At 43.4% G+C, this 23,671-nt stretch overlaps 1 protein-coding gene across 1 annotated transcript in view; it reads right to left on the bottom strand.

The window, feature by feature from the left end:
* The window catches only part of agbl4 (AGBL carboxypeptidase 4), a 690,290-nt gene that overhangs the window by 628,635 nt on the left and 37,984 nt on the right, over window positions 1-23,671 (bottom strand). The window contains exon 3 of the mRNA XM_060932734.1: window positions 8,847-8,971. Coding sequence (XP_060788717.1) covers window positions 8,847-8,971 — 125 coding nt within the window. The remainder of the gene's footprint in view (window positions 1-8,846; window positions 8,972-23,671) is intronic.

Genomic DNA, 23,671 nt, shown 5'->3' with positions numbered 1-23,671 from the left:
TACACCGAACCCCTATTTTGTTTCACTGATGATTCTACACCGGTGTCACAGATGCAGCAGCAGATACTGTAAAAGCAAAGACCTGGATGAAAGCGCCTTCAACTAAATTACAGGTAAAGTCCCCAAATTCCTTTACCAGAGCCTGACCTTCAAATGTGGCCCAGCTGTTCTTCTGCTTTCTCCGGCTGCAGAAATCCCCTTGTAACAGGAGGCTTCAGGGACGCAGCAAAAAGAGACACTAAAATCCAAACACATAGATACACAAGCAGAGGGGAAAACACCAGCTGCCATGAGGCACACAGTACAAGCAAGGGAGGAGAAAGTAACAGGAGCAGAAATTAGGTAATGTGTTTTATTCATTTTGTTCCATTTGTTTTCTTCAGTTATTTGCTAATAAATATACACAGACAGAGAGCGAGAGCTGTGTGTGTGTGTGTGTGTGTGTGTGTGTGTGTGTGTGTGTGTGTGTGTGTGTGTGTGTGTGTGCACCTAGCATCATCAGAGGCACACACACACACCCTCCTACTGATCTCACTGATCTCCGCTACACACTAGAGAACTGCAAGCCCTGGCAGCCCTACCCTGTTTGTTGCCGTGTCCATTCTGAAGTCCATCGGCGGGCTTAAATGTCAGTACACACAGTGTGTGTGTGTGTGTGTGTGTGTGTGTGTGTGTGTGTGCATGCACTCATACTGGCCACGCTGATAAAAGGCCATTATGCAGCTTTGGAGAGGCGGTCTCAGTGGCCAAGCTGTGCCAAAGAGCTGATATTACACAGCACAATCTCTATCAGCCTTCCCAGAACATAACGCCAAGAGCAAACCAGACACGCCCATTCCTGGAACCATCTCTCTCACTTATACACATACTCGCTCACACACATACACACGCCCATTAACACACCCTAATACTCTCTCTCTCTCTCTAACCCACCTATACACACAGACACATACAGGCTCTCAAACTCTAGTCGACACCAACAGAAAAATCAATATGCATCTCATCCATTACAGCAATCATGGACAAGCCAGGAAATTTTCACTCATCTCCTCCCGTTTAACAGCTACAAAAACACCCATTCCTTATACGACACGCTCGCATCAGCTAAAAGTCGGCTTTGACTTCTTATTCAGAAACAGAGAATGGATGAGACGAACTTTAAAGGACTTCCATGAGAAATATCATCAAAGCCTAAATCGATTTCTACCTAAAAGAAGTGTGTGTGTGTACTTGTTGCTAGGCTATCATCACTGATATTTTATATAGCACCTCGACTATCCTATACATAAAATGCTTACAGAAATGTGTTTCTTGCTTTCCTTTGAAATAGAATTACTGTTTTAGAAGGTATACACAACCCCTAATCGGCCCAACTTTACATTTATCCTCCATCATTTGAGTATAGGCATTACAGCTGCTCAAGCAGCTGAGCCTGCAGAGCCCCCAAATGAAAACCAAGAGCTAAAGGCAGACGTTTTATAGCCTTAGAGCTCCCCACTGATATATGTGTGAAACACCTCTCTCTTTCTCTCACACACACATACACACACCTGGATTGCACAGCACAGCTTGCCAGAATACAGAACATTACAGCATTTGTATTATGTATGCACTATATTGAAACAAACTTAGCACTAAGAATGCAACCGAATACAAACACATTATTCAGAATGAATAGATGATGTGATCTTAACAAATATTAACACTGATACGAACAGATGGTGCACTATTTATTTTATTCGGTTTGGTTTTTCGGCATAAATCTCACGGAGTTTAAAAGGTGTGCATCAGAACTGATACAAGACACCGCAAAAAAGAAAAAATTAAATTACATTTTTAAAAAAGCCTTGGTGTATTTTTTTTTGTTGTTGTTGCTTTGATTTTGGTTTTTTTTCTGTTTTTTTTTTTTTACATTCCTGCGAGTGAGCAGTTTCATATGAAGCTCGCATGACAAAGAAAGCGCACTTTCATGACTGAATGTGCATCATTGCCCAATGCATTTACAGTACAAGGTTCACTTATTCATCTTTAGTGACTGCCTGGTCAGGGTCGCGGTGTTTTAAATTAAGTTACAAGTTTGTTCATATTTTGGGAAATAGAACCATATAAATGTGTTTGAAAATATTATGGCCAGGTACAAACAGAATACTTGACTGAGCATCATTATAAACAGTCCATACATCTCTAGTTCAGACCATTTATGATGCTGAGTGATGTAGCTGAGGTTTCGGAACCGTCTGAGCCAGAATTCAGACAATGCTGACAGACCTGGCATTTCTATCTGTCGGTTTAGGCCACACTCTTCAGGTTTAAAGTTGAATACAGCTACAGATAATAATAGTTGAAGCACTAAACACATGCAGATACCAATACGGGCACTGTGTTACATGCCTATTGGAACTATGTCAGTGTTTGTCGTTGAAATCGGTATTACAGTTCATCTCATCTCATTATCTCTAGCCGCTTTATCCTGTTCTACAGGGTCGCAGGCAAGCTGGAGCCTATCCCAGCTGACTACGGGCGAAAGGCGGGGTACACCCTGGACAAGTCGCCAGGTCATCACAGGGCTGACACATAGACAATCATTCACACTCACATTCACACCTACGGTCAATTTAGAGTCACCAGTTAACCTAACCTGCATGTCTTTGGACTGTGGGGGAAACCGGAGCACCCGGAGGAAACCCACGCGGACACGGGGAGAACATGCAAACTCCACACAGAAAGGCCTTCGCCAGCCACGGGGCTCGAACCCGGACCTTCTTGCTGTGAGGCGACAGCGCTAACCACTACACCACCGTGCCACCCCGGTATTACAGTTGACAAGCGAAATAAAAATATGTACAAATTTATTTTGAGAGTCTGAAAATGATATATCAGCTGAAAGGCATCCGTTAGCTGTGCTATCTTCTGCCAGTACTGAGCCTAATTTATTACGAATTAAACATATTATGAAGCTGATTAGCCTATAACATGACATGTGTGGCTATGAATCTAAAAGACTCATACAAGCCCTGTTCTGTGCGTGGCAGGGATGGCGTTCCCTTTTCCACTGTTGATCAGAATGATCTGTTAGCTCATGTATATGGAAAAGGGGTAGTTAGCACTCTCTTCCATGAGCAGCAATTGGAAAAGATCCAGCAGCTTTGTGTGTCTCGCTAGGAAACGCTAGCCCTCACCCTACCACATGTGATACTTGGGAATTGCATGAGGTGGCAAAACAACACACGATTTGAAAAAAGTATTCTCTATGGAGGAAAACCCTTTCATGTATAGAAAACACACAAATTAAAAGTCACACCTGGAGGACGCTTTGGACTCTTACAGTAATGCTTTTATGGCTGAGGACGACAGTTGACTTGCTAACTTTAGGACTGCAGTTGTCATGAATAGTTTTGCACTCAAGTTTCCATCAATGAAGAGTTTATAACATCAACGAAACTGACTTCATGTTAAAACTGTTAATGTTATAATCATGTTGTCTGTTGTTGCCCAAATGAGGATGGGTTCCCTTTTGAGTCTGGTTCCTCTCGGGGTTTCTTCCTCATGTCGTCTGAGGGCATTTTTCCTTGCCACCGTCACCACAGGCGTGCTCATTGGGGATAGATTAGGGATAAAATTAGCTCATGTTTAAAGTCATTAAAATTCTGTAAAGCTGCTTTGCGACAATGTCTATTGTTAAAAGCGCTATACAAATAAACTTGACTTGACTTAAAAGAAAAAAAAAACAAAAACAAAATAGTCTTAGTAAGGTTTTGGGCCACTGTAAGCCACCAAAACAGCTCCAATGCACCTCGGCTTAGATTCCACACAACTCCGGAACTGTAGTGGAGGATAAATACATTCTTCCAAAAGATGGTTGTGGAGAGCGCTGTCTAATATATCAGCCCAAAATCTCCCATAGGTGTTTGATTGGGTTGAGCTCTGGTGACTGTGAAGGCCACAGCATATGGTTCTTTTCATGCTCCATTCAGTTCGCCCTCGTGCACAGACGATGTGGAAATCCCATCAGTTTGGAAATGCTCGATCATGGGATAAAAGGTGATCAGTCAGAATAACTTTGTATTGATTTGCAGTGGGGCAGCACGGTGGTGTCGTGGTTAGCACTGTCACCTCACAGCAAGAAGGTTCTGGGTTCGAGCCCAGTGGCCGACGGAGGCCTTTCTGTGTGGAGTTTGCATGTTCTCCCCGTGTCCGCGTGGGTTTCCTCCGGGTGCTCCGGTTTCCCCCACAGTCCAAAGACATGCAGGTTAGGTTAACTGGTGACTCTAAATTGACCGTAGGTGTGAATGTGAGTGTGAATGGTTGTCTGTGTCTATGTGTCAGCCCTGCGATGACCTGGCGACTTGTCCAGGGTGTACCCCGCCTCTCGCCCATAGTCAGCTGGGACAGGCTCCAACTTGCCCGTGACCCTGCACAGGATAATCAGCTACAGATAATGGATGGATGGATGGATAGATGGAGGATTTGCAGTGACGCGTCTCTCTAAACTAACAACTGAACATAACCACGCCTGCAAAATTCCTCTTACAGCACAACAGAGCCATTGCCTTTTCTTTTAATTTGTCCCATTTGTATGTATTTTTTAAAACAAGAAAAGAAAATAATGAGAGTGTCATTTATTTCACGCAAGCTTCAGCATTATCCCTGAGGGAGGAGCCCTTATGTTCCTGCTCATAAAATGTAAATCCTTATTCTCCTCTCTGAATCTGCGCCTTTATTTTTTCTTATAGCACAGGGACAGTAAAACACATGGTTCATTACAGTCCCAAATGCACCTCTAAATAGTTGCAGAGTAATTAACCAACGTGTCCTACCGCCCTTTCCTGAAAAAAAAAAAAAAGTGCAGACATTCTGAGGTAACAGCGTTTCTTTTTTGGGGGGTGGGGAGGATGGGGTTGCATCCATCTATCATAAAAACGTTATGCTGCAGCCAATTTCCACAAAGCTGCTAAGCTGATTGAGGCAGACCAAATCTGTTTCACCAGCTTACATCCCTTCAAAATGGTCATCTCAGTTCCAATATCACGGGCTTTTACTGTTTCCTATTCCCCTGTTCTTGGCGCAGAGTTGGGAGTTGGCAAGCTTAGGAGGATAAAACACTCGGACTCCCCTGCACCAGTCCTGATATCTCTATAGCACAGAGCTTTTCCCATCCACTTGTGCACACATACACATATACAGGCATCTATTAACTTACCCATGTTATTATTTATCCAATGTGTTTTTATTTTCCTGTTACGATGTCACAAAATTGATCACATACACACATATGCCTTTAGGATCATTAATACATGTCTACATACACATTTATAGACATCCATAACCATAGACTCACTACCCTGCAATTCAATTTACCTTCCAAAGCAGATTAAATTCACACTAGTCCTCATTTTAAATGGAAATTGGAACGATAGGAGAGCGATTACGAAGAGGTAAAGTACAGGACGGAGGGGAATGAGGTAGATATCAACAAAGCTGCTCCAAAACTAATAGTGTCGTTTTGCCACCTGTAGTCTTATGTGTGTGTGTGTTTTTTTTTCTCTCCCCTTGCTGGTTGTTCCTTTTTTTTTTTCCCACAGCAGCAAATATCCTGTTGGTGCAGGATGCAGAATCATATCTGGCCTTAAAATCGATCAGGCTCCTAGCGAAGACCTCCCATTCATCTCTTGGCCATAAAATTTGATTAGCGCTGACTACAGCACTGCAGAGAGATGGGCCGATATAAAGCCAGGCTACAGGAGACGGCTACAGCAGCCCACATTTTCATCTCCTCCCTCTTTCTGTTGCTTTCCTCTCATTCGTGCTCTACCTCTCTCTGTACTTCTCACGACATGTTCTTTCTTCCAGATACCTACAATCAGGATTTACGGATGTCTCGAGTGGAAAGACAGACCCAACCAACAGCTCTCTTGTTGATCCCATTCTGTGTGTGTTTGACTCTTAGCATTAATCAGGAATGGCAGCGCTGATGAGGCTCCAATCAGTGCTAATAAAAAGAAAAGACAGTCCAACCAAGCCCAGCCCAGCCCATTCCCTGACGGTCAGCCTCTGTCACCACGTATCACTGTGGCACGTGACTACCGCTCCCCACCAATCGCAGCTCTCTGAGATTGGCAGTGGATATCGCCTGTCCACACAGTGAAAAAGAAGCGAAAAAAAGAAGAGAAAATAGAGTGTGACAGTCCTCGAGCTCAACATCAAGGTTAAGTTTACTGACCTGAACAAAAACATGCAGTATATGTGATATAAAAGCAAAACTAAATATTCACTAGATTCACAATAGGCACTATTTATATCAAATGTACTTAAATTCATAAGACATATACTTAAAACTGCTGAGTCGCAGTTGGTGTCAGTCTCATTGCATAAAATGTGATTTTTCGTATGATTTATGACTCATTAAGATGTTGATTCGAGCACAAGCTCAGGATGACTTCAGCCGGAATATCTTTTGAGAATTCATGTCAGCATTTGGGCATATAATAAATTTCATTAGGCCACAGACTGTCTGCCTTTGGCACCAAGGGGAAAGAGAGCAGGTCACATTAGTGCAGAGCTTTGAGAATCTTTTGTCATATCATCAATATGGTAATGACAAGCAGACATCATCCGTTGTGTCATTTTATCTTACATGACTTTCAAAACTTTTTAAAAGTGGCATCAAATCTGCCAGAGCATATTTAAATATTCTGTATCAATTAGTGGAAACATCAGTTTCAGTTGTTAATAAGCATCGATATACTGTAAGCACCGATATAAAGGGAGATATTCAGAGTCAACACATGTGAGATCACTGTCACAAGGTGACCACTTTGGTGTTAGTACCCGGCTAAGAAATGAGCAAAAAAGAACGTTTTAGAACATAAGGAAGTAGAACAAAAACCTAATAAGTATGGAAGTAGGAAAAATTTAAACTTCCTGTACAGGTAGACGTTTTTACATCACAGCAGATCAGGGTTTGTTCACCCAAGTACTGCTAACCATGGATTTATCAGTTAAAGTGCAGTTCAAGATCAGATACAGATCCATTTACAGACTTTACTCAGGACTTATTCACTAAGCTGTGTTGGGCTCCCAAAGGTCCAGCATCACACTGTTAACTCTTTACCCCTTAAAGCAGTTGCTACAGCCACCCTTGTATATGTGTATATACTGTTCACCCTTAGAACATACACTACCGTTCAAAAGTTTGGGGTCACCCAGACAATTTTGTGTTTTCCATGAAAAGTCACACTTTTATTTACCACCATAAGTTGTAAAATGAATAGAAAATATAGTCGAGACATTTTTCTGGCCATTCTGAGCATTTAATCGACCCCACAAATGTGATGCTCCAGAAACTCAATCTGCTCAAAGGAAGGTCAGTTTTATAGCTTCTCTAAAGAGCTCAACTGTTTTCAGCTGTGCTAACATGATTGTACAAGGGTTTTCTAATCCTCCATTAGCCTTCTGAGGCAATGAGCAAACACATTGTACCATTAGAACACTGGAGTGATATGTAGTGAAAATTCATTATGTCTGATTATTATAACTATTCTTTAAGTTCGTTTCTTAAGACAAGTATTTTTTAGTATGTTACCTCGTTTGTTGACAGTTTCGGCGAACACTTCCGCCTTCTTCAAAACAGTCACCAGATGTCGAGTGGTGACGTGCCTTATCAGCTGATGTTACTCTATGGAGGCGTGAACGTCCCGCCCAATTTGACAGGTAGTCCACGCCTCCTGCTGTCAGGTCACTGCCCCAGGACGGCGCTCCAGGTGTGTGACAGCGCGTACGCTCCCTCATCCCGGTTCATCGTCCTCTGCTCCCGCTTTCGTATCTCCACTGCCTCCAAAATCCAACGCTGGTATCTATTCTCTTCAGCGCGAATGACTCTGGCCTCTTCCCAATTCATAATATGATTTTGTCGTTTGCAGTGGTCTGAAATGGCTGATTTTAAGTTTTTTTGGTTTGCTTTTTCTTTTTCGGATCTTGTGAGTCTTTTTGTTGTTTCTTTTTCACATTCTAATTGGTGTTCTTTCCTGCGAGTGTGGAAGCATCTGCCCGTTTCACCAATATAGACTTTATTGCATGACCGACTGGAGTGAGAGTTGCTGGAAATGGGCCTCTATACACCTATGGAGATATTGCACCAAAAACCAGACATTTGCAGCTAGAATAGTCATTTACCACATTAGCAATGTATAGAGTGGATTTCTGATTAGTTTAAAGTGATCTTCATTGAAAAGAACAGTGCTTTTCTTTCAAAAATAAGGACATTTCAAAGTGACCCCAAACTTTTGAACGGTAGTGTATTTACAAGAAAAAAAAAAAGTTGTCAAATGTCGTCGTCATTATGGTGCATACACGCCGGCGTCATATTTCGTCATTATGGGATATACACAGGGTCGTCATATGTCGTCATTAAGGGGTAAAGAGTTAATGTTTATTTTATACTTTTACAGATCATGATGCACAATACCTAAGCAAGGAAGAACAAATCTAAATAATTATACTCGGAGGACACCAAAGCCAAAAAGAGCCCATACTGAACATAGTCTGTAAATTGTAACTTTAGTTTGTCATTTTAAAAATTTTTCTTCTATCACTCTGCAAAATACCCCAGAATCTGGAGATTTAAAACAATGACCCATATATTATGATGAAATCCATGTTGGCTAGTCTCTGATCATGGCATCCAAACAAAAAATAAAAAATTTCCTGATATGCTCCTGATTCTTGGAAGAATGAGAAAAAAAAAAAAAAAAAGATATCTCCAGATTCTTAGAGTTTTGGTGCAGTGTATGATGCTGGGCTTTTGAGACCCCCTGCAGTAAGTGGGTGAGTCTCAGCTAGGGTCTTACCTGTGTCTCCCGGACATGCTCAACAGTAAAGTTAAACCAGACTCTGAAGCGAGGATTGCATGTGTCAGGTCGGATGAAGAGGTCAAACTCAAACTCGCTAATGTAGTCTACACGCCCCAAATTACCTGTAGACAGGGACAGAGAGAGCAAGAAAATGACTGATTTGCATTTTTAAAACATGGGAACAACTGCACCTCAGAGAGCTCCAGCAGTTTAGCCAACACCCAGTTAAAATCACAACTAACATTTATGTCTCCATAATTACAAATGTAATAACCAGTAAAATTACCTTGATGGCACACTGTTTATATTGACTTTCAGTAGGAAGGACTAACACACACACACACACACACAAATACAGAAGCTAGATGGGATGGCTGAAGGCTGCGGAGAATCTTGGCGGCCACTCAGGTGACAACTGAGACAGCTTTGGTAGCAGATCGTGAAATAACAAGCCTTCAGCATGACGTGCATCTCACCACAGCAAGCATAAACAAAAATAAACAAAAACAAACAACAAAAAGGTGTTTTCTCATTCCAGCGAGTACAATAAAGACTGCAAACACATGTCAAGTGTGTGACAGTGTCTAAATGAAAATGAAACCTTCTAAACGCGCTGAACACTGTGACAGATCTGAAAGCCAGGTCAGTTCAGAACTGCTCCACTCCTTATTAGTTCTGTCATTAAGTCTTGCAAAGCATCAACTCATCAGGCTGCAAAGATGGATGAGCAGAGGATAGTTGGTCAGGTGATGGAGGAGGGAGAAGTGATGTCCACATCCTGGGGACTGAGTGTGGAACTCACCATGTGGAGCCAGGTAGCTCAGAGCTAATTACTGACAGATGGGGCAACCACCACATACTCAGAGCCGAGACAAGCAGAGCTCACCCCTTCTGTCAGCCAACAACCAAATAGCCACGACACATCAAACTCCTCACTTACACACACACACACCACAACTTGCATAAATACAAGTACTCAAATTCGGAAACTCCGCATACAGCAACACTGACTGGCACGCAATCTGTGCTTTGTACATGTCTGTGAAAGAAAGCTCGTGTGAATCAGTGCAGTATGGAAAAGTGACAGACTTTGATCATTTCCATCAGATTGGAATGTTGTCACTATTTGTTTAGAGCAATGTATACTGGCACTGGGTGGTATGGTGGTGTAGTGGTCAGCACTGTTGCCTCACAGCAAGAAGGTTCTGGGTTCGAGCCCAGTGGTCAACGGGGGCCTTTCTGTGTGGAGCTTGCATGTTCTCCCCGTGTCTGCATGGTGCTCCGGTTTCCCCCACAGTCCAAAGATATGTAGTTAGGCTAATTGGCTACTCTAAATTGGTGCGTGTGTGAATGGTTGAGAGGAGAAAACCTCTATAATAATCCAGTAGAAGGCAACGGGAAACAACTACTGTAATTCTTCCCTTGAAACTTTGATGGACCTGCCATCAGACAGAACATTAAAGAAGAAGAAGAAGAAGAAGAAGATATTGGCACTGGTCAGACCCTGTTCCAAAGAACATGAGCAGGCTGTTATAGGCCTGGCTGATCAATATACAGTACCAGTCCAAAGTTTGGACACACCTTCTCGTTCATATTAATGAGTATGTCCCAACTTTTGACAGGTACTATACAGTATATAGATTATCAGACAGCTTTGACAAAGGTCAATGAATGACCTTTTAAACACAACCAAATGAAACGGATACGCTTCTGTATATGTATGTAACTCAAATATGACACAAAATTGAATTAAGTCTTGAGCATAATATGCCAGGATCAATAAATTGAAAGTGGTACAGTGTGCATGTGTGTGTTGTTTAAAATGAAATATGCAGATTAATGAAATAGGTTGCAGTGCCTAAAACCTCCAGGGCAAGTTTTCCAGGAGTAAGATATATTGCTATTCTACATTCCCTTTCATATCTAAACACGAATGACAGACTGTAACTCTCAGGAGTGAAAATACATTCTCACAGTCTGTGTCTGAAGCTGAGCTGAGGGAAACGTTCATTCACACCAAAGGGAGCATTACACTTACATGTAATTTTTAATTCACGTCATAGTCAAATGGACTGATTAATCATTATCTAAACCAGTCCTTGGGTAGAAAATAAAAGAATAGGTGTGAGAGCAAGAAAGAAAATAGCAGGAATGTTAGATGAAAGACACAGAGAGAGAGAGAGAGAGAGAGAGAGAGAGAGAGAGAGAGAGAGAGAGAGAGAGAGAGGGGATGACGTCCCCTGTAGGAGCAATGGTAGGAAACATGGCCAGCTGTGGATGCAGCACTGAAAAACAATGGAATGGTGACCACAGCTGTTCCACGCAGATGTGCCCTGTAATTCACCACATGACATTCTGACACATTAACCATTTAATTTGCTTATGGCATCAAATAATGGCTAAGACAAGTCAGTGACCTAAAAAAACTTCAATGTAAAATTAGATTGTAAAGTGGTCAATTTAAAAATGGCTAACTGATTTGTTTATAGGGTGGCATGGTGGTGTAATGGTTAGCACTGTCATCTCACAGCAAGAAGGTTCTGGGTTTGAGCCCAGCGGCCACTGAGGGCCTTTCTGTGTGGAGTTTGCATGTTCTCCCAGTGTCTGCATGGGTTTCCTTCATAGTCCAAAGACATGCAGGTTAGGCGAATTGGTGGCTCTAAATTGACCGTAGGTGTGAATGTGAGTGTGAATGGTTGTGTGTCAGCCCTGAAATGATTTGGCGATTTGTCCAGGGTGTACCCCGCCTCTCACCCATAGTCAGCTGGGATAGGCTCCAGCTTGCCTGCGACCCTGCACAAGATAAGCGGCTACGGATGATTTGTTTATGGAAAATTCCTGCAGAACATATCAAGCCTGTTTTTAAAGTGGGAAAAAACCCACCTCAAATTTTGAACTAGTGGCTAGTCTGAAATTAAAAAAAAATAATAATAATCTATACTTGAGTTCTAAATCTCAAATTCGGCTTAATTTGGGTTCAGTTCTTTCAGACCAGCAGTATGGAAATCAGGTCTTTGATCTACATTAAAAGAGAAAATCTGTCTTGGATAACGAGCCAAGTTCAGCTGCATTTTAAATAAATCTAACATTAGAGAGATGTGCGATATCCCGAGGGATTACACAGATTCAGGTAAAGCATCCCTCGCAGCATGATCGAATAGTGAAGCCATTCCATTAACGGAGCTACAGTGTATCACATATTTGCTCTCAGCCTGATAAAACCCATTACGGCACAGACATCGGAGTGCTTTGACGTCTCAGGACCATGGAGAGCGCATGTCACAGTGAGCCGCTGTCCATGGTCTGGAAGGGATCTTGCAGAAACTTTCAGTCAAACGAGGAATACAGGCCTCAAGGCTACACATTTAGGTTCAGCTTGAGAGGAACAGATATGGATACATCATTGATTTCAGTTTTAATTTTATGGTGTCTGACTCCAAAGTCAGACTATGATGAGCTGTAATCAACACTGCATCATTCACTTCTTAACCAAAATAAATAGCTTGTGAGAGGTCCAGCCTTCATGCACTGAAGGAAAAATGGAATCTGTCGAGACGGTTCACTGACAAATAACTTGATGCATAATAAGAAAAGGAAAAATCAATGGCTGATGTGTGCATGAAGGAGAGAGAGAGAGAGAGAGAGACAGCAATCATAAGGGAGACAAACTCTCTTTGAATCTATAATTCTAGTTCTATCTGCATATTATCTCAGAGGAGGCTTCACCGGTTACAGGCCATATTAAATCACCAAGTGTTAGGAGAATCCAGTACAGTGCTTAAGATTTAACAAATCGGGTTTTTAAAAATAAGAGTAAATGCTCAGTGCAGTAGTGGGCTGCACAAGCTTCTGTGGGAATATGCGCCGTGTTTGTTTTTTTGCTCCCTTTTTGTTTTTCCACTTTACAGATTTACTCCGCAGATTTACTCCGTGCCGTTGCTGGCGGCACGGTGGTGTAGTGGTTAGTGCTGTCGCCTCACAGCAAGAAGGTCCGGGTTCGAGCCCCGTGGCCGATGAGGGCCTTTCTGTGCGGAGTTTGCATGTTCTCCCCGTGTCCGCGTGGGTTTCCTCCGGGTGGTCCGGTTTCCCCCACAGTCCAAAATCATGCAGGTTAGGTTAACTGGTGACTCTAAATTGACCGGAGGTGTGAATGTGAGTGTGAATGGTTGTCTGTGTCTATGTGTCAGCCCTGTGATGACCTGGCGACTTGTCCAGGGTGTACCCCGCCTTTCGCCCGTAGTCAGCTGGGATAGGCTCCAGCTTGCCTGCGACCCTGTAGAACAGGATAAAGCGGCTAGAGATAATGAGAATGAAAAAAATGAGACTCCGCACAGAGACTCCGGGCTAGAAATACCTTCTCATTTGCAAGAAGTTAGTTCAGCCTTCTATCAACAAGCTGGAATAAAAATTCAATATGGAGAAAAGAGTGGGAGGCGTGAGCATCTGCGATATTATGTGACTTTGTGTTTGTACTCTCATGTGGTTAACCCTATTATGTAAAGGAGGCAAGTAAACACAGTGTGAATTAGCTTTGCTCAGGTACACTAACAGTGCACCAGTGTGTTTGTTGTGGGTGGTTTGTAGAAAAAAAAAAAATGCCAACATTACCCTCACATCCAGCGAATGCTGCTCTTTACTTCTAGCTGTTCAATTCAGATGTTTATATCTCAGACAAAACAAAGTGTTACCATCAGCCACAAAAAGCTGACTGTAGTGCTTACATAAAAATATGAGGGATCTTCATTAGCATTCATCATATGCTTTAACACAGAGCTGATTCACTAAAAAGCCTTTGATTTGTGGCTGTGTTGCTGTGCAGGACCATTCATACATGAACACACAGAGAGAAGATGGCTAAGCTAATCCCATTACCAACTACAAGCTAGGCCAGTCACACTGCTCATCCGACACAAAGGAGAATTTATACAGCTGCAGTCCTCCGGTGCCTGAGGCCTAGAGTCAGACCTATATACTGTCATCCAAAACTGCAAAGGAAACCCTCCCACGCACACACACGCATGCACTCACGGCTACACAAACCAGATATTACAGGAATTTAATTTTAATTACATTGAAAACAATAAAAACAACAATATTGAAAGCTATTCCACAATACACTGTACAAGTCTTTTTCTAAATACACTCACCGGCCACTTTAATAGGAACTTGTTCTTGATTCTAAAGCCTCACTCAAAACCCGCTGTAAGTGTTTTGGACACGCACGGGTCGCAGCCGTACCTCAGGGTCGCAGTGAACCCGGGAGAAAGTTTGGGGGAGGAGTACGGGCAAAGTACTTGTCAAGTACAGGTTGCACGCCTGACTTCCTCGAAGTGTGGGAAAAACTGCGCTGTTAGCCCGTGGAAAGCGTATGTCTGACGCACGTGATCAGTGCGTGTTCTGTGAGTGTGGAGGGCGTGTGACTCAAGTTGGTCGCCGCTGAAAGAAATTGATTATCGAACAACAAGTAGCAAAGGAGGGGCGGCATGGTGGTGTAGTGGTTAGCGCTGTCGCCTCACAGCAAGAAGGTCCTGGGCTCGAGCCCAGTGGCCGACGGGGGCCTTTCTGTGTGGAGTTTGCATGTTCTCCCCGTGTCCGCGTGGGTTTCCTCCGGGTGCTCCGGATTCCCCCACAGTCCAAAGACATGCAGGTTAGGTTAACTGGTCACTCTAAGGCCGAATCCCATTTCACCCCTTGGACCAAGCCCTTGGCCCTTCCCCTCCATTTTGCGCGTTCACGTGAAGGGGTAGGGGTATCCCAATCCCAGTTAACGCGGAGGGGGAGGGGAAGGGGGAGGGCTTCTGTACCCCTCCAAACGGAGATTTTCCAGGAGCTGACTCCGAACGAAGGGGTTATAGTGATTTCCCACAATGCCATGCGGACTTCAGCGAGATTTCATGCGGATTTCAGAAAGATGGCGGTTCCCGCGGCGAAAGATTGTCATAAATGTATTTTCTCCATTATTTACGTGTTTTAAGTTGTTATCCAGAGGAAACACGCCGCTTGATTCGCTTTCGAGCTGAGAATGAGCAGCGATTTCTGAAATCCAAGCTGCTGCTAAAAAGCTTTGGGAGTGAGTATTGTTTTCGGTTGCTTTACTGCGTACGTTTTGTTCTGTTATTCTCGCTTTTATTGTTTACATGAGTGTTCTGACACCTCATTCTGTCGGATGTGGTGCACGAAGCGCCAAAGATATCCCATTCAGTGGTGTTAGGTAACAAATCACACCCTGCCAGCAGAGATTTCTGGTTCTGCCTCTGACTGTAGCGGCTGGTCGCAGCCAATGACGCATTTGGTCGCGTTTTGCTAACGTAAACGCTGACGGAGGTACGCGATGACGTATGCGATCGTTGAAGGGCTATCCCAATACGTAAGGGTTGAATTTCAAGCCCTATCCCTTGTAGCTCAGTTTCAAGGGGAAGGGCCAAGGGGAAGGCGGAGGGGTAGGGGTAGAAATTAGAATTGGGATTGGGCCTTAGTGTCAGCCCTGTGATGACCTGGCGACTTGTCCAGGGTGTACCCCGCCTCTCGCTCGTAGTCAGCTGGGACAGGCTCCAGCTTGCCTGCGACCCTGTAGGACAGAATAAGCGGCTACAGATAATGGATGGATGGATGGATGAATGGAAGTACCAAAGGAAAAAGAAATCTAAAATCTGGTATTGTACCTTCTGTTTTTAACTGGAGTGGTACTGTAAAGCAAAGAAGAAAAATCGTACGACATGTCGACAGGTAAGAAACTGATTCAAATACATACGAAGCAATGCTATGTTTGCAAAAGAAACAGTGCAAAAGGGGTTTCAAGTGAATGATAATGGTAGAAAAGGAGAAATTATAAGTTATAAACATACCTGAGAAATCCGCCATTTCGCACATGAATTTCTTTCGGCGGCGACCAACTTGAGTCCAAAAAACTCTTTTACGGCCAATGATTCGCTTTAACTTGCGACAGAAGTTAAAACCACAAACTTTTTCCAAGTACACACGAAAATTCGGGTCAAAAAAGACAGTAGAAAAGGTAAAAACAGCTATGATAGAAATGGATTGCTTCGCATCGCCAGTCAAACTCTTATGGTTGTCAAGGAATGTCAAGTTAGCTTGCCCACCACGGGCTTGTTGCTATGGGGAAAATTGACACGTGACCAATTTCTGCAAATGGCCTCTTGCATTTTACCCGGTTCCTGCGCTAGGAGTAAAGGCTGCACTTGGGAAGCACGTGTGACGCACGTGATTAGCACGTGACAATCACTTATGACTTGCGTGTGACACAAGCCAGGAGTGGGTATAAAACCAGCGTGTTTGCAGCATTCTGCATCTGTCTTTCGACTGAAGAACAATATCGTTTCTATTATCTGCCTACAAGGATCCAACTCCCTCAGTTGTTGCGGCGGTATCGCGACAGCCATCTTCTTCCCTTCTACAATGCTACACGTTACATGATCGGTTTCTTGGTTCTTCCCCAATATATACAACCCCGATTCCAAAAAAGTTGGGACAAAGTACAAATTGTAAATAAAAATGGAATGCAATGATGTGGAAGTTTCAAAATTCCATATTTTATTCAGAATAGAACATAGATGACATATCAAATGTTTAAACTGAGAAAATGTATCATTTAAAGAGAAAAATTAGGTGATTTTAAATTTCATGACAACAACACATCTCAAAAAAGTTGGGACAAGGCCATGTTTCCCACTGTGAGACATCCCCTTTTCTCTTTACAACAGTCTGTAAACGTCTGGGGACTGAGGAGACAAGTTGCTCAACTTTAGGGATAGGAATGTTAACCCATTCTTGTCTAATGTAGGATTCTAGTTGCTCAACTGTCTTAGGTCTTTTTTGTCGTATCTTCCGTTTTATGATGCGCCAAATGTTTTCTATGGGTGAAAGATCTGGACTGCAGACTGGCCAGTTCAGTACCCGGACCCTTCTTCTACGCAGCCATGATGCTGTAATTGATGCAGTATGTGGTTTGGCATTGTCATGTTGGAAAATGCAAGGTCTTCCCTGAAAGAGACGTCGTCTGGATGGGAGCATATGTTGCTCTAGAACCTGGATATACCTTTCAGCATTGATGGTGTCTTTCCAGATGTGTAAGCTGCCCATGCCACATGCAGTAATGCAACCCCATAGCATCAGAGATGCAGGCTTCTGAACTGAGCGCTGATAACAACTTGGGTCGTCCTTCTCCTCTTTAGTCCGAATGACACGGCATCCCCGATTTCCATAAAGAACTTCAAATTTTGATTCGTCTGACCACAGAACCGTTTTCCACTTTGCCACAGTCCATTTTAAATGAGCCTTGGCCCAGAGAAGACGTCTGCGCTTCTGGATCATGTTTAGATACGGCTTCTTCTTTGAACTATAGAGTTTTAGCTGGCAACGGCGGATGGCACGGTGAATTGTGTTCACAGATAATGTTCTCTGGAAATATTCCTGAGCCCATTTTGTGATTTCCAATACAGAAGCATGCCTGTATGTGATGCAGTGCCGTCTAAGGGCCCGAAGATCATGGGCACCCAGTATGGTTTTCCGGCCTTGACCCTTACGCACAGAGATTCTTCCAGATTCTCTGAATCTTTTGATGATATTATGCACTGTAGATGATGATATGTTCAAACTCTTTGCAATTTTACACTGTCAAACTCCTTTCTGATATTGCTCCACTATTTGTTGGCGCAGAATTAGGGGGATTGGTGATCCTCTTCCCATCTTTACTTCTGAGAGCCGCTGCCACTCCAAGATGCTCTTTTTATACCCAGTCATGTTAATGGCCTATTGCCAATTGACCTAATGAGTTGCAATTTGGTCCTCCAGCTGTTCCTTTTTTGTACCTTTAACTTTTCCAGACTCTTATTGCCCCGTCCCAACTTTTTTGAGATGTGTTGCTGTCATGAAATTTCAAATGAGCCAATATTTGGCATGAAATTTCAAAATGTCTCACTTTCGACATTTGATATGTTGTCTGTGTTCTATTGTGAATACAATATCAGTTTTTGAGATTTGTAAATTATTACATTCCGTTTTTATTTACAATTTGTACTTTGTCCCAACTTTTTTGGAATCAGGGTTGTATATACCCAGAGTCTTGCCCTTCGTCTCGCATGCGGGTCACGTGCGCGGTGTGCATGCCACACATAGGGGTAGAAAGTGAGATGTACTTCTGCCTTGGGGGCCACAGAAATAGCAAGTGTGGAATACTTGTGTAGTACTTCTGAGGCACGTCACTCATGCATCTTACTGTCATCGCAAAGCCCCGTACTAGCCGCGCTGCTGACTTGGTTCAAGCGTACAAAAGGAGTACAGGTCCTGTACGTAGTGTATGCGTTCTTGATTTTTCGCAAGACCCGTAGAATTTGCATATGCAGGACCAAAAGTCTCCACGCCCAGTCTGCGACCTTCTATGGCGCAAGTCTCAAGCACGGTTTTGCCAAATTTTTTACCGCAGACCGCCCGTAGTAGCACGTACGGCGGGCTGTGAGTGAGCCTTTAAAGGACTATAAAAGCAGAACTTGGTGTTTTTTAATCATCAGAATTTGGTGCAATTAGAAAGGATTTAATCAAGATGACATAACGTTTCAGCCTCCAGGCCATTATAAATTATTGCATCATGGTGCGTGAGAGACCATTCCCATCATCTACCGACCAAAAATGCTACAGTAGTGAAGTCAAACTGTGTTTGAGCCGGTCAGTGTGTATCAGGAACTACTCACCTATATAGTATATAGCCACACACATTTCTCAACCCCTCAATGAGCCTAGACTCATGGTTAGAAACTCCATTTGAAATTAGAGGGGACACGGGAACACAGCCACCTCCTAAATGTACTTTTGCAATCTGCTCGCTTTCATTATTGGAAAACACATCAGCTGTTCCCAAGAGTGAGAATTCCTGGACACAGATGACTGATAAAGCTCAAATTGATTCAAACCCCAGGAAAACAGTGTCTGCCTTGGAACCGCATATCAAACTCTGCCCTTGCAAGTTTTTTTCCCCTCTCTGACTGAAAGTCTAAAGACGAAGAGTCACCATGACAACATCAATCTCTCCCTCCCCACTGACCAAGCCATATCTTTATCATTAAATCTGGATGAGATTACAGCCATGACCTCTAACTTTGTGGAGCTTGGTAACAGGTGTCAGGACTGGGAGTGCCTCGAGACAAGCATAAATTAAGCATTAAAATAATACTTCACTGTAGCGTGGGATTAGATAGGCTGCACTATGCACAAATGCCAGCTCTGAGCTCAGAGGGCAATGGCTGCTAATTAATGACATCAATTACAGAATGTCACCAAATCACTAGGCTGTCATTAAAATGGCACTAAATAGTGAAATAATCATGCGCATTAGCATTTTTATCAAAAATGAAATGGGAAAGTAAATGAAAGAGAACTAAGTGTTTGGATTCAATGTTCTTGGGGGTCTTGCTATTCAGTTCTTGCCAACAGAAACTATCAGGCAAAACAGAGCAACATGATGCCTGAGGACCCCAGAATGCTCAGCAGCCTACACACTTGGCACCAATGATAAAGAGGCCAATGAATTTGAAAGGGTTCAAATGTTTCCTCTGCTCTCACACCACAATATTTTTTTTTTCCTTTCAGAAAAGAAATGCCCAAAGCAAGTATGTTCATTTCATAACAGTTGGTAGGTCACAGGGAGTCATTCACTGTGAAATTTACTAAATTGTATTATTGATCTCAGCCATGAAACACACTCTCTGTTCTGGAGTCCCACAAGACTGTGTGCAGACTGGAAAAGCCGCTTAAAGTGTGTCAACAGCTGCCAGTGTTTCCCCACACACACTGTAGGTGATGCATGGGTGGGGCACCCAGGTTTACTGACAACTGACCAAATATAATTCATATTATTTAAGTTGGGGGCGGCACGGTGGTGTAGTGGTTAGCGCTGTCGCCTCACAGCAAGAAGGTCCGGGTTCGAGCCCCGTGGCCGGCGAGGGCCTTTCTGTGCGGAGTTTGCATGTTCTCCCCGTGTCCGCATGGGTTTCCTCCGGGTCCTCCGGTTTCCCCCACAGTCCAAAGACATGCAGCTTAGGTTAACTGGTGACTCTAAATTGACCGTAGGTGTGAATGTGAGTGTGAATGGTTGTCTGTGTCTGTGTGTCGGCCCTGTGATGACCTGGCGACTTGTCCAGGGTGTACCCCGCCTTTCGCCCGTAGTCAGCTGGGATAGGCTCCAGCTTGCCTGCGACCCTGTAGAACAGGATAAAGCGGCTAGAGATAATGAGATGAGATTATTTAAGTTTTACAAAATGTTAATACATTCTAAAAAAAGTAAATAATGTGCCTTATGCTCACCTCCAGGCTGCACGGTGATGCAGTGGTTAGCACTGTTGCCTCAGAGCAAGAAGGTGCTGCGTTTGAACCTTGTGGCCAACTGAGGCCTTTAAGTGCAGAGTTTGCATGTTCTCCCGATGCCTGCACGGGTTTCCTCTGGGTACAGTTGAAGGATAGGTCAACTGGCTACTCTAAATTGCCCATAGGTGTGAATGGTTATTTGTCTCTGTGTATAGTGTCTTGCGAAAGTATTCATCCCCCTTGGTGTTTGTCCTGTTTTGTCGCATTACAAGATAGAATTAAAGCCGCAAGCGGCCTCGACGGGCCCTCGCGCCAGCGGCCAAGGGGGGCGGGGGCATGCGTCCCCGCGAAATACCTTCCACAGCTTCTTTGGCAAGAGACATTACTCCCACAATGGTGACAAAGCACAGAATTGGACACAGAGTACACGGTGCGCTGAGATGTTGTCATGGACAGAACATTTTATGCCATGGCTTCCCAACCAAATTAATGTATTTACCTCATCAGTCACCAAGCTATAGCTACATAGGATTGTCTTCTGTTAGACATCTATTAGTCTGTATGTAACGCTACAACACTTGCTCCCGACTGCCTACCCATTCCCCACAAGTCATGTGTGTTTAAGGCAACCAAAACAACATACTCCTGGTGCCTCATGATTGTAAAGAGCTCTCCTGCAACTGCTACAGTGCAATGAGCGCCCCCAGTGGTCCACAAGTCATGTGTGTTTAAGGCAACCAAAACAACATACTCCTGGTGCCTCATGATTGTAAACACCTCTCCTGCAACTGCTACAGCGCAATGAGCGCCCCCAGTGGTGAAAGTTCACCAAATTTGGTATACATGTCAAGGGACCTATGAAGAGTTGTTTTGTAAAGTTTGATCAAGTTTGACCAATCAGAAGCCGAGATATAAATTGTTGCCTGAAAACAGCGCCCCCAGTGGCAAAAGTTCACAAAATTTGGCACATATGTCAGGTGACCTGTTAAGAGTGTGCGTATCAAGTTTGATCAAGATTGAGAAAATAGAAGATGAGATATTGATTTTTGAAGAATAAATTTTTTGGTTTCTCCCATGTCAGTAGGTGGCGCTATGCTACAACACTTGCTCCCGACTGCCTACCCATTCCCCACAAGTCATGTGTGTTTAAGGCAACCAAAACAACATACTCCTGGTGCCTCATGATTGTAAACACCTCTCCTGCAACTGCTACAGTGCAATGAGCGCCCCCAGTGGTCCACAAGTCATGTGTGTTTAAGGCAACCAAAACAACATACTCCTGGTGCCTCATGATTGTAAACACCTCTCCTGCAACTGCTACAGCGCAATGAGCGCCCCCAGTGGTGAAAGTTCACCAAATTTGGTATACATGTCAAGGGACCTATGAAGAGTTGTTTTGTAAAGTTTGATCAAGTTTGACCTATCAGAAGCCGAGATATAAATTGTTGCCTGAAAACAGCGCCCCCAGTGGCAAAAGTTCACAAAATTTGGCACATATGTCAGGTGACCTGTTAAGAGTGTGCGTATCAAGTTTGAGAAAATAGAAGATGAGATATTGATTTTTGAAGAATAAATTTTTTGGTTTCTCCCATGTCAGTAGGTGGCGCTATGCTGCACATGAGCGATTATGAGTTGGAAAAATAAGTGTCTACAACAGCAACGTACTATCACAAGGTAGTGGTGTGAAGGAGAAGCATTATGGAATTATTTACCAAAAACCTGTTTTGGAGCAATTGCGTTGGCCAAAAACAGCGCCCCCCATGGACGAAAATTCCCAAAATGAGGTGTACATGACATGGGAGGTAGTAAGAGGGTGGCCGTGAAGTTTGACCAAATTTGAGGAAAGATTGGATTTTTTGCCCAAAAATAGCGCCCCCAGTGGCGAAATATCACAGAAATTGGGTAACATGTCAGATGCCCAATGAGTGATTTGCGTGTGAAGTATGAGCAGTTTTGAGCAATTTGAAGATATGTTATGAATTTTTAAGCATGTAAAATTTTGCATTGAAAATTGATTGACGTATAACTTCTGAACGGTTTATTCTACGTGAAACGTATTTAGGAACTTTTGTCAGCCATGTCTGTAGATGATGTCTATCAATTTTGGTGACATTCCTATGAACGGTCTAGGAGGAGTTGCGCCGTTTTCGTGGCCATGCATTTCGCACAAAAGTGAAATTACCTTACTTCCTGTTGGGCGTGGCTAATGCATTGGCATTACATTTTTGTCCGGCTTAGTGAGATACATATGCGTACCAAATGGCATGCCACTACTACAAACTACATGGCAACCAGGCACCTTAATGCGGGTGGCCAAAATCACAATGAGTTAGGGGGCGCTATAGAGGCCCTGAGGCCCGCCTGGATCTGGGCTTCTGGTTCTCAGTAGCGGTGGGAGTCTAAGAAAAAGGAGCCAAATTTCGTTCGATGTCGACCATGGCAAGCGCCCCAAAAAGGGTCTTGTAAAGAGTTTGCTTGCCAAGTTTGACAAATCAGAAGCTGCAATATCATTTCTGCCATAACCCGCACCCCCAGGGGCGAAAGTGCACAAAATTTGGCGCACATGTCAGGTGAGCTATGAAGAGTTTGCGTATGAAGTTTGATGACAATTGAGTAAACAGAAGATGAGATATAGATTTTTGAAGAATAAATTTTTTGGTTTTTCCCATGTCAGTAGGTGGCGCTATGCTGTACATGAGTGATTATGAGATGGAAAAATAAGTGTCCACAACAGCAACGCACTATCACAAGGTAGTGGTGTAAAGGAAAAGCATTATGGAATAATTAACCAAAAACCCGTTTTGGAGAAATTGCGTCGGCCAAAAACAGCGCCCCCCATGGACGAAAATTCCCAAAATGTGGTATACATGACATGGGAGGTAGTAAGAGGGTGGCCGTGAAGTTTGACCAAATTTGAGGAAAGATTGGATTTTTTGCCCAAAAATAGCGCCCCCAGTGGCGAAATATCACAGAAATTGGGTAACATGTCAGAAGCCCAATGAGTGATTAGCGTGTGAAGTATGAGCAGTGTTGAGCAATTAGAAGATTTGTTATGAATTTTTTAGCATGTAAAATTTTGAAGTGAAAATTGATTGACGTATAACTTCTGAACGGTTTATCCTACGTGAAACGTATTTAGTAACTTTTGTCAGCCATGTCTCTAGATGATGTGTATCAATTTTGGTGACATTCCTATGAACGGTCTAGGAGGAGTTGCGCCGTCTTCGTGGCCATGCATTTCGCACAAAAGTGAAATTACCTCACTTCCTGTTGGGCGTGGCTAATGCATTGGCATTACATTTTTGTCCGGCTTAGTGAGATACATATGCATACCAAATGGCATGCCACTACTACAAACTATATGGCAACCAGGCACCTTAATGCGGGAGGCCAAAATCACAACGACTTAGGGGGCGCTATAGAGGCCCTGAGCCCCGGCCAAGTGTGGGCTTTTGGTTCTGAGTAGCGGTGGCAATTCTCGGAAGTGGCGCCAAATTTCGCGCGTT

Source organism: Neoarius graeffei, chromosome 10 (genome assembly GCF_027579695.1).
Source record: "Neoarius graeffei isolate fNeoGra1 chromosome 10, fNeoGra1.pri, whole genome shotgun sequence".
Lineage (NCBI taxonomy): Eukaryota > Metazoa > Chordata > Actinopteri > Siluriformes > Ariidae > Neoarius > Neoarius graeffei.
This window is presented reverse-complemented; position numbering and strand designations above follow the sequence as displayed.